Here is a 12,268-nt window from a genome sequence, read left to right as displayed (position 1 = left end):
CACATAATGTCACTTTAACCCCATCAATGTGGTCCAAGCAAAGTTAAAACAAAGTTAATTTGTCTTATTCTGTGAGAAATTAATACCCAATGACGAGCATTAGAAAATCTGGTGCTTTGGTGGTCTTTAATTAAAATGGCTGTTTTTATGTCACCTTGAGCAACCCTTGCATATTTGGAAACATCAAAAGCTTGTTAGATTAGCAAAATGTTAATGCTGCTCATTTGATGTCCCTTGAGGTCTCACAGGGCAATCAAGATGGCCTGGAAATATGTTGAATTGATCATCACAAAAACAACTCTACACCTTTTTCTATTATGAACAGATCAAGTTACACCAATTCCCTAACACACAATAAGTACTGCATGCAAACATGTGTACATTCAAACAACAATGTACATTTCCCGCTGCTAGAAATCACATTCACAAGCATCAGGTTCAGTAGACATTTCATTGTTGGTGGAATCTGGCTTACTTTATTCTCTAGTATCTCTATATCTTATCTGATGCATTGTTTGCTTGGGCTGGAGAACTGTAATACTCCTTTTTCTGTAGGCTACTTGTAGTTTACTTTAGTAAAACAGGGTAACATGAGAGGTCGTGTAAAGGGTTGCTTCAGAACGACCTGGTTAACAACAGAAACGTTGCTCAAACCATGCGTTTCCTGTCCTTTTTGTCTCAAAATGCTTAAAAAGTTGGTGTTTAAATTAGGGATGCACGATATTGAATTTTAGCCGATATCCGATATGCCGATATTTACAAGCTAATTTTGGCCGATTGCCGATGCCGATGCCGATATATACACCTCTGCTTTTTAATTATTGAAAAGTCTCTCCTGTACTATAATTAATCTGTTATTATGATAGGGTATTGCTGTAGATACGGGACATTAAAAACTTGATTTGTATCATTTTAGAAATAGACATTCACTCATGAAACTATTTAAATAATTTCAAATATGGCAGATTTATTTATATTTTCACGTCACAATTTTCATACTTGAACAGTACCAACTTGAACAACTACACTCTGGAAATGCAACTTGGCTAACTTGGCAAGCTAACGTTGGTTAACTGACTTACAGTTTAATAACATCCCTTCTAGGATTTCTAGACTAATCTATGTAAGGTTATTGCCAAGTTAGCTATATAAATTCCATATATGCAAAAGTTAGCCATGTACAGATAGCGTGGGCTCGTGACATAACGTTTCACATCCCGTCAAATGAGATCATCAACTTAACTGGTGTCACTGTAGCATGCAAGCTAACTAGCTAGTGTTGTAGCTAACTAGCAACTTATTAACTTCTATTAGCGCGCGACAGGTAATGTTGCAAAGCGTTGCACTGGAGTGGTCTGCAACTATGCATGCAACCTACATTACGGCCAAGCTGTCGTCTCCTCTTCCATCTCCTGAAAAGTTTCCTGACAAATAGCATGTCAACATCCTCTGATACTGTGAAGTACTGCCACACAGCCGACGTGTTGAATTACTTTGTTGGTGCTCATAGTAACCAAAACATTTGCTACGCGTGCGCATAATTTGAACGTCACTTTATCGGCCAGGTACATCGGCAGAAATGTTCATATCTGCAGATGCCGATAATTAAGTTTTTAAGCTTTTATCTGCAGATACCGATGTCGTGCCGATATTATCGTGCATCCCTAGTTTAAATGCTACGTATAATCAATTAATAACTGAAACTGAAACTAATAACTGACAGTTGACTTACTAATTAAACTCCATAATTAATTAAGTTCATGTTTTATATGTATCTGGTTTACAATCTTCTTTCAGTCGTTCAGTCTCTCACCATCCTCATTAACTGACCTCTAGAGCCTTGATTTCCACATGAACAACCCAAAAGAAATGTCACACAGGCCTATTATCTGTAATGACTTACTAGTGAGCATTGATGTAAAGTCTTAACAGTGATTCCTGTGCATCATGTGCATCTCTTTCTCACTGCCTGTTCTCACCCACACTGAGGAAATAAGCATTTTCCTGACATGCTCAAGCCTCAGATATGAGGAATTATCCATTCATAATTCAGAGCTATTTTAAGGCTCACAGATGAGGGTTGAGTCCCCGCGCCGTTTCAGGGCCTGTTCGAGATTAATGACTTCAGACAGGTCGGGAGAAATGAGAGAAACAATCCTGATTGTGTCAGAAAGGATATTACATTGACACATCCCAGAGCTGACAGCTAATATGTTCTGCTTTAGAGGTGAGTGCCAAGGCGCTCTATGCAACCCCTCCACCCTGATCTGACCGTGTCATCATGCAGACGAGGAAGAGGCCATGATTTCCACCCACTTTTCACCCACGAGTATGTCTTGGTATAATAGTCTTACGACAAAGAGGATTTACACACAATTAGTTGATTTGCATGAAAGGGGATTGAGGCTGAAACTACTCTGCCATGCTCAGCAAAGTGTTGAAAGTGTGGCAGCTGTGGTAGTGCTACAAAAGTTAATTGACACAGCTCAGAGCCAGTGAGTGAACAGCATGGAGCAGTCCTAATCCAGAGAGCCTGCGGACCCCCCACCACAATAATGACACATTCAGTGACAAATTAATACACGGCCTCCGTGCAATTCCTTCAGGTAGGACACCAGACACCTATTTGAAATCAAAAAGAACAAGGACAAATGAATGCATAATTACAGCTATTAGCAATCATACTGTCAATAGCATGTACAGTGACAAGCACAGTTATTATAACTATTATAACTGCAGCTCAAAATACCATATTGTCATCTTCATTGAGCTACGGAAGTGACTAATGTAGGAATTGTAGGAATGTAGGAAGTTTCTCCCACATATCACACAATTCTGAGCTGCAAGACAGGAAAGAGGCTAATGCCTTTCAGCGTCATATACTCCTTTTTTCCAACCTCACTCGCGAATTGATTCCTGAACCACACGTAAGAGTTGCAGAGGTCATGTCCACTTTTGATTTCAAAAGAGATATAAAAAAAAAACAATGTTTTGAAAAATTTGTTTGAATGTTTGAATTTTGCCAGCACGTGGAAATCTAATGTTTTCCAGCCTTGGGGGACAGAAATTATAATAGGCTTCAGGAGAAGCATATGAATGCTGTCAAGCTAAATCGACGCAAATATGAGTGTTTGGCCTTGTTTGTCTACAGCAGCTCAGGGAGCTGGTTGAAAGTCAAGGAGGAAATCTTGTTTTTCTCTTTTTTCTCCCCCCCCCCCATTTTCCACTCAGCTCTACATAGCATCACTTTAGGGGGGATGTGTGTGGAGTGCCTCCCCAGACTCGGTGGTAGGCCTCAGCACGAGCTCTGTTGGCTTGGCCAATTTGTTCTGCTGGGTGAGTTTGTTCTGAAGCGCAGCGGCGGCGGTTAGCATCTTCTCCGAGCCATCCCGGCACGGCAGCAGTGCGGGCGGATTCTGTCGAGCGCTTCCAGATGGCGCTCACCGCGCGTGCAACTCAACCAGCTCTTCCCCCAGCTCCCAAAAATATGAGCGCGGCAAAAAAAAAGAAGAAGAAGATTGATTTCCTTTGTGGTGTATGACAAGCCATGCACCAGAGCACAGCTCTTGAGATTTACAGAAGGGGCTCAAAAAACAACCTCTGTCTCTTTTTTTACTTCTCCTGCGCCTCGGATCAATCAGCCCGTACAGAAACAGACAGAGGCAGAGTAGGGTTTTTGTTTCTGGGCAAGGTCTCCTGGGCATCTTGTGGGAAAATGCAACATTTTGAATGCAGCCCAAATGAGCTCTTTAAGAGAGATGGTGTTTGTGTTGCCCCTGAACCCGTCCTCATGCTTGGATGACACTTGAGCTTAACGCTTGCCTGCTAACTTGTTCTCTCTCTCTCTCTCTCTCTCTCTCTCTCTCTCTCTCTCTCTCTCTCCTCAGACACTTCTCCGAGATGGGCGGCGAGAGAGCACCATCAGCACACTGTACATCTCGCCCTCCAACATCGAGTCCGGACAGCAGATCATCTGTCGTGCCGCAAATAAGGCCGTTCCCAATGGCAAGGAGACCAGTGTCACCATCGATATCCAACGTGAGTACACTCCCCACTCAGCTATCACCTCTGCATTCCTCCATGAGAGCCCATAAGTATTATTTTCTTATATTTTATCCTTTTCGGCCTCAGTGATGACTCAATGAAGTTAATGAAATTGGTATACACAACATGGCAGTTTGTGCTTCTGCACTATGAACTTCTTTAATTTCTATTCAGCTGATTTGCAGTGTGGATTTTTTCCCCTTTCCCCCGCACTGATTCATTTTCAAGGTCTGTTAGCTTTTCTAATTGAATTGCCTTTTGCTTTAGATACAGTGGGGCATGGGGATGGTTTCAGCCTTCTCACTTGTAGTGAAATATCACTGGTCACATTTCTTTGCAACAAATGGGCCCTTTTTTTTGGTCTTTTTGCGAATGTGCTTCCATTCAGAATCATGCGTTTGCCTCGTCTCATTCTCCCCACTCTGTCTTCATCAGTCTTTTCTACGAGACCATGCACAGTTCCCTCCCGAACACATGCAGAGGAAGCCCACCAAGCAAAACGTTTTCATCCGGCGAATGGCGCCAAATCTTTTTTTGATCGAGAACTATTCGACATAAGCAGGAGATTCTGAATAAAGGGGCTTCACATCACTCACAGCCTCCTTCAACACCATTAACTATGACTAATAAAGCAGAAAATGCTATTTAGAGATCTATTACTGTTGACGGCTCCATTCTTATTATTATGTGCCCCACAAGAGGCATTTTCCGGCACAATGGCGGAGCGGGAGCAGGAGTGGGTGGCGCAGGCGTAAAAATGATTAACAGTTGTTGGTGTTTTGTTTTTCCCACAACCCTTCCTAAATTTTTTTGCGGCTAATCTTTTTTTTCCGTTTTCGCCGAGCGCCATGGCGTCTGCGTCAGTGTGGGGTTTTCCAGCAAGATGGCAGCGCATCGGCGCGATAATAAAGAGGCGCCTCTGTGACGGCCCTCACTCCGATTCCTTCCGCGATACGCCATGTCCCAGACGCCACGAGTGGGGGTTGGCGCCGCTGACGTGAGGTGATGGCTGCGTGGGCACGAGTGGCGTGATGAACGCTCCCTGATGACTCGCCAGCCCTACCCCTCAGGCTGACGGAAAGGGAAAAAAAAAAGAAAAAGTTGAAAAAAAAAGCTAGATTCTCCTGTGCATGTCAAAATGGTCAAGGGTTATAGTGCTTCTTCATACACACTAAAGCCTCTTTTTCATCTCTCTCTTTCTCTCCTCCCCTCTTGCTCGGCTGGCTCTGGCCCTGAGGACATCGTTGAGCCAGCACTCACCGCGCTTCTTCAGACTCGTGCAGACATCCGCCCTCTAATTAAGCCGCGCGAGAAATCAGACGGACTGTAATTGAACTTTGATTCATTCATGTTGGCGATGAATTTTGCCAGGTCTCATCGCTCCTTAATTTGATTATAAGATTCCTGCCTCAGCTCCAAGTTAGAGGAAGCCCTTAAAATGCGCTTGTGGGAGGCTGAATCTGGTTGCGGTTCTAAAAGCTGCGGCTGAATAGGTATTTTTCACGACGACTGTTGTGCAGAGGAGCAGGGGGGATGCAGAGCAGAATGAGGCCTGGGAAAGAAAAATTAGTTTGAGTGTCGCAAGAAAACCAGTGTGTGTGTGTGTGTGTGTGTGTGTGTATGTGTGTGTGTGTGTGTGTGTGTGTGTGTGTGTGTGTGTGTGTGTGTGTGTGTGTGTGTGTGTGCATGTGTGTGGTGGGGGGTGCTAACGCTTTAAAACGGAGTGGTGAACAGTCTGCCCGGCCTAAAGGCTGGTCCCAAAGAAAGAATTTCTCCCTCATGTGCAAGTGTACAAACAGGTGTTCCATAAATATGTGATGGAGGAGACTGGCAAGGTGCAACGACCCATGCAAGCACCTCCTGCGGCAGTGCTTTGACGGCACCGTAGGGTCCGTTCTCCAGGCTCAGACGGCCCAAAGTCTCTGGACCATTACTATTGATGAGGGACAGCTGTCAGTTAGCACAGGGGAGAAACAGCTGGGGGAGCACAGTGGGTGTCTGACTCACAGCTGTAAGGGAACAGGGGTAGACAAAGACTAGAGAAGGCCCTGGGCATACGCACACACTCTGCTGCTCTCGCTGACAAGTTCACACACACACACACACACACACAATTTCTCCCCCACACATAGCCACACATTCTCTCTTTCTAAGTCACACACACACACACACACACACACACACACACTCACTTGGCAGCAGCAGTCTTTGAAGTGAACATAATTAAGCATTTAACAAGAAGAAATTGGGCCAGCTCAATCATAGGGAAGAGAAACACTCAAATCTGGTGACATGGAGAGAATGATTTGCTCTGAATTTCTCACTGACTCTTCACAAATGAGGCTGTCTTTTTTTTCCTCCCCGCACACAGAAAGCCAGGGGAAGAAAATCACTAAAACACTGCAGATTATAACCTCTTATGGTCTTACTCTGGCTATAGTTCAACCACCAATATGTTAACCATATGTGGACAACACTGTGCATTCAAAAGACCACAATGCACACCAGTGTGTAGATGAATACATTTCATTTAATTGACTGAATGATCTACGCAGGTATGAAAGAGTGTCACAAATCTTTTTCGCTATTGTGACAAGACATAATGACACGAACCATCATTCTTTCTGTGTCTTTCAATGTTTGTTGTGTTCTTTTGCCCCTGACACCAAGGGCCATCCACAAAGGGAGGACACAAGGGCAAATCAATGAAGGTCCCAGCTGAATAGCCGCTGTTAGCTTAGCTAAGGTATTTTTTTATTTTTTTTGTGTGGTGTGGTCCTGAGGTTAGATGCGGATTCTATGAGGAGGAGATGGAGACGAAGGTAAAATGGAGTGGAGCCATGGGTCCTGTCCTAGTTTATGGCCGTTTCCTCTCTCTCTCTCTCCCTCTCTCTCTCTCTCTTTCTCTCTCTCTGCCTCCCTGTTTGGAAAGTCTCCCCGGAGCGTTCAATATTAGGCAGAGCTTTGATTTATTTATGCAGTTGAATAGGAGGCACTTACACAGGGAGAGGAGGACAAGCAGGGGACTGATAGCGATCTGCTGTCACACACACGGCAGACTGATATCTACTACCAGGGGATGAGGAAGCAGATATGAGTTTGTGTGTGTGCGTACATGTGTGTGTGTATTTTTGTTGATGTGTCAGAATATGTGTATGTGTGTGTGACTGTATGTATTTGAATGAGTGTGTGTTCGTGTGTGTGTGTGTCCTTTTGGGTGAATGTGTGGGTGTTAGTGCATGTCTGTATGAGTAAGTGTAGGTATGTAAATGTGTGTGTGTGTGTGTGTGTGTGTGTGTGTGTGTGTGTGTGTGTGTGTGTGTGTGTGCGTGTGTATGTGCGTGTATGTGTGCGTGTGTGTGTGCGTGTGTGTGTGCGTGTGTGTGTGTGTGTCACAAGGACAGAAGCCGCCATGTACATCTGGTGTGTTTGTACTTGTCCTCTTGTCCCTTTCTGCATAAAACCTCCTTAAAAGATTGTCACTCCACATTTAAAGTTGACTAATTGACCGCTTGGTTTAATACAATAATGTCAGTGGCAACAAAAGTAATTAAAGACCTTTTGGATTGTGCTCCAACTTGGGTAATTCCCATTCCACACACTTTTCAGCTGAGAGGCCATTTTCTCACAGATTAAGTGCCACCCTAAAATTAGAACAATTAATACATTACACTGGACACTGCTTTTCAGTTTAAACCTGTCAAATTCAATGCATTTCATTGCACTGTTTTCCCGTGTCATTATTATAATGCTTCTGAATTAGAATCACCTCAGCATTTTCTGCTGAACATAAATCCTTACAGTCTTATCTGACCTGGGGGTTAAGCGAATTAGCACCCAAATATGCAGTGTTTCCAAACAGTGTTTCCAAATTAGGTTCTGCATATAAAACAGGGAGGTGAGTCCAGGGTACAAACCCCAGGCCAGTGTTAGATGTGCAAATACGAGTCGGCAGTAATTATTTTGTGTTGTCTAATAGCCCTGGTGCTATGATAGTGCAGTGTTTCACGCCACGTTGTGCTGTGGACACACAAAAACCACACAGGGATGTTTTTTTTCCAGTCTGACACTAATGAATAACCATTCTGGTCTTGCTGATGCTTTCCTGTGGCCATTACCAACTCCATTAACCAGATAGTCGCCTGCTAGTGCTTTTTTCTTGGATAGAGATAAATGGTATAAAATAGTAATAATTATTATTTTGACGTTATGTTTATGAAATACCGTTCTCAAACTAATCCCTGTGAAACAACAAGCAACTTGACAAGACAAAGCCAGATAAATAGATGCTAGATAATTAAATGCAGATTAGAGTTTTGGGCAGTCGGCAGCAGCAGTGGTATGTTAGAACATGACAGGTAGGTTTACACGACAGACAAACCCAAAGTGAAGATTAGTCAAATGTGGAAGGTTGTAACTGTGTTTAAAATCATGGTGTGAACTCTAACATTTGTCTCATTTGTCATTTGAAACTGGAGAGTAACACAAGTAAAAGCAAAGCCACATGGCCTCTCTGGATATGACCAGAGATATATGGCTGAAGAGGCTTACTGAGATTCTGTGTTGAGGGGCGAGATTATGGAGGTCTTTGAAGGTCAGTGAAGATTCCATTTTGGATGAAGCTGCTAGCTCCGGTAGTTTTAAAGAGGGAAGGGTCTGTGTGGGTGGGTAGATTTGAATGGATGACCATTCTATCTGCAGAGGCCTGGATTTATTATCACCTCGACAGGAATGAAGATCCATACAAACAATATTACAGTCATTACAGTCATTAATAACAGTGAGTAGGGGGAGCCTTGCTTTTTCTCATGGCCCGACACTGGTGGTTATTCATGGTACCCTAGTAAATATTAACGCCCAATCAGTAATGTTGTATTTTTATGATCCACAAAGTAGCATCCAAGTAGGTTTTTAAGAAATATTAAGCAGAATTTTCACATTAGCCTAACTCCCAACTGCTTAAAAGCTGTCTACCTCAGGTCATAGCCTGACCCTAGCTCTAACCCACACCCTTCCTCCATCTGAGGCTGTTCAGATCTATTATTCTGTTCAGATCTTACTGAACAGATTGTCTACAGATGGTTCAGTGATTGTTTCTGATGGCCCATCAAAATAAAAGTTGTCCCACCCCTTCTGAATCCTTGCTTTGAGCGCCTTGTCCTCCCTGCTCGTGTTGCATTAATGTATGCAGGCACAAGACAACGGATGATAGGACACTTTCTAGAGCCAGTGATCGTGAGCAGTCTCTGACTGCATGCAATGCAAATGAGCTAACAGAGTAAGCGCACAAAAGAGAAGGTGCCACTTGCTGAGACTAATGAATGCAAGCCATGCAGATGTGTAGTGTAGTCGAGGCAGGTGCTCTCTCCCCCACCCCCCCTTCCCCCCTCTCTCTCTCTATCTCTTTCTCCTTCTCTCTCTTTCACTCTCTCTTTACCCCCTCATCACACACACCTCCTTTTTGCCAGGCAGTTAAGGCTCTCTTGCTTTGATGTAGTCTCAAAATAATTTGTGTGTGTCTGTGTGTGTGTGTGACACTCTGCGCACAGCATCTACTGTCTCAACTCAACAGAAGCGAAGGTCACACAGACGCACACACACACACACACACACAGACATTTTCAACATCCATTGAGCAAAGTGGAATTTTTAATTCATGCCACCCGGTTCCACACACTGTATTGAATAATTTGCTTGAGCACACATCAGTATCTGTGCCACAATATGAATATTATGATCGCATGCGCAACGAGGAGAGATACATTATGAATAACGCTCAGCCCAAGTACCGAGCTCTTAAATCAAGATGGCATGGCAACCCAAATATTGAAGCCAACCCATGCACTTTGCTGTCAAACGCTTTTGAGTTGTGACAAACAGATCTCATAAACAGGGGGAGCTCGTGGCGCTCATTGTGAATGTATGAGCGCCATGCCTACGGGGGCCGAGCGCTAATCAAATGTGGGTCCTCCAGACCCCTCTGCCTCTGGAGCGCGCCGTGCCCGCGTCTGCTTCCAGCAGCTGTGCGGTTGGGGTCGATCAGCAGTGTTTGTGCTCACACACCCAAGGGGATTAGCGATGGTTGTTTTCAGAGAACACATGCACACACACACACACACACACACACATCAGAATAAATAAATAAATAAAAATTAAATAAGGATACAGACATCAAAACCTGGAGGCGCAGTCTCCCTGTGAACAGCTGGCAACAATGACCCACAGAGATTGGAAATTGAGCTTTAAGAAAGAGGAAGAAAGCAATTACGTTGGCAACGTCGCGGCAACTCCGGAGCAACTTGGCCGATTGTTCAAATACGCCATCTGGTTCTGGCTTTGAACTTCCGATCAAAAGCTGTCAGCGCACCACTGTCTTTTTCTTTTTCTATTTTATCCCCCCCTCCACCACCATCACCACCACCCCTGGTCCCATCATTGCTGCTGTCATACCAGACCCTCTGTTTCAAGCTTTACTCCTCCACCTCCCCCTTTTTCTCTAGATGAATGTGAGGAATTAACAGCGATGCATATTGATAGTCTGTCACGAGGCCTCAAATACAGCCCTCCAGACTCATACAGTTATGCAGCAAAGTGACAGACAGACTCCTTCATGAAGTGTCAGTCTATCAAAGTGCCATAGGTCACCGATGCGGCTGTGTGTCACCACTGAATCTGCCCACGAAGGTTTTCTCTCTCCCTTTCTCTCTCTCGCTCTCTCTCGCTCTCCCTTTCTCTCTCTCTCTCTCTCTCTTTCTCTCTCTCTCTCTCTCTCTCTCTCTCTGTCTCTCTCTATCTCTCTCTCTTGGGGTGCAAGGGCCCGGGCACTGGACAGCCATCATTCCCCCTTTCTCTCACACGGGCCTTCAGGGACCACCCATTCATTTTTCAAAGCCAAGAAGTCATCCATTTCATTACTGAAGAAAAGAAAAGCGAGAGTGGTGGCATTGTGCCACCGCTGTCCCTGAGAGAGACACTCGCCCGAGACACTTTGCTGGGAGAGAGGGTCACTCTTAAAAGACTGGCGTGGACTTGAAAGTGTCCCTGGGCCTCATTGGTTATACAAAAGACGTTAACGAGGGGCGCTGCCCTCCCTGCGAATCAGTGCGGTGGCAACTTCTTCTTTTTCTTTCTTCATCAACTCAACGCAAAACATCAAGGTGTGCCCACTGAGCGCGGGGCACTGGAGGTGTGTGCTGTGTGCTGCAGCATGAGATTTTGTTCCGCCATTCACACACACACACACACACACACACACACTGGCACAGGTTTACACCAGTGCTGCCCACCTTTCTGTCCGCCCAATTAACCAGCGCTGGTACTACACATCTACCCGGCTGGTGAGTGCCTGGCTTGGGCTCAGGCTCAAGACCTGTGTTGTCTCTCTGGGGCCCGGTGAGTGAGTGCGTGTGTGTGTGTCTGTGTGTGTGTGTGTGTGTGTGTATGTCTGGGGGGAAGAGAGAGAGAGAGCTGGCACAGGTGTGGTTGAGAGTGGGGGAAAGAGAGAGTTGATGGGGGGGGGTGGGGGTAGAGAGGGGCGGATGAAGCCCCAGGGAGGGGCGCAGAGCCGGGGCAGACATGCCGAGAGGAGCAGATGAGAGGGAGGGATGGCACCTGGACCACCCTCCTTTTGGGGCCCAGTGGCAGCTGAGCTCACCCAGTCCAGCTGTGTGCCTGCAAGGCACATACTTTGAACAAAGAGGGAGTGCATACACACTTGCGTAAACACACACACACATACAAAATCACAAACACACACATTTCAATGCATACACTCATGTAGCCTTGCATACACATACACACAGACACACAAACACAAATGCACTCCCACTCTTTCACACATACACACACACACACACACACAAACAAACAAACGGATACACACACACACACACACACACACACCTACCTCCATATTTTCCTCTTTTCCCTCCATAGCACTGCCCTCAGGGGGATCTCTGCGAGCCGCAGCAGGCTGTGCCCACTCTGTGTGCCCGTCGCTGTGCCCAGTAGCCCTGCTGCCAGCCTGTATAGGGCCAGTTGAGATTGCATTAGTGTAATTGGACACAAAGCACATGTATGGAAAGCACCTGCATCAAAACTGGCTGGCTGCTGAAATCCCATCTCTCTCTCACTCTCTTTCTCTCTCTCTCACTCTCTTTCTCTCGCTCTCTGTTATCCTTTCTTTTTGTGTATGTTTTGCTCTTCCTCTTTCCCCTCCCCTCCT

The 12,268-nt window shown here is 45.2% G+C and overlaps 1 protein-coding gene across 5 annotated transcripts in view; it reads left to right on the top strand.

Annotated features, from left to right (window-relative positions):
- Positions 1–12,268, top strand: part of kirrel3b (kirre like nephrin family adhesion molecule 3b) — a 167,169-nt gene that overhangs the window by 127,349 nt on the left and 27,552 nt on the right. For all 5 annotated transcript variants that reach the window (XM_031573577.2, XM_031573576.2, XM_031573575.2 and 2 more), the window contains exon 5: positions 3,888–4,038. In XM_031573577.2, coding sequence (XP_031429437.1) covers positions 3,888–4,038 — 151 coding nt within the window. The remainder of the gene's footprint in view (positions 1–3,887; positions 4,039–12,268) is intronic.

The sequence above is a fragment of the Clupea harengus genome, chromosome 9 (genome assembly GCF_900700415.2).
Source record: "Clupea harengus chromosome 9, Ch_v2.0.2, whole genome shotgun sequence".
In the NCBI taxonomy this organism is placed as follows: Eukaryota; Metazoa; Chordata; class Actinopteri; order Clupeiformes; family Clupeidae; genus Clupea; species Clupea harengus.
This window is presented reverse-complemented; position numbering and strand designations above follow the sequence as displayed.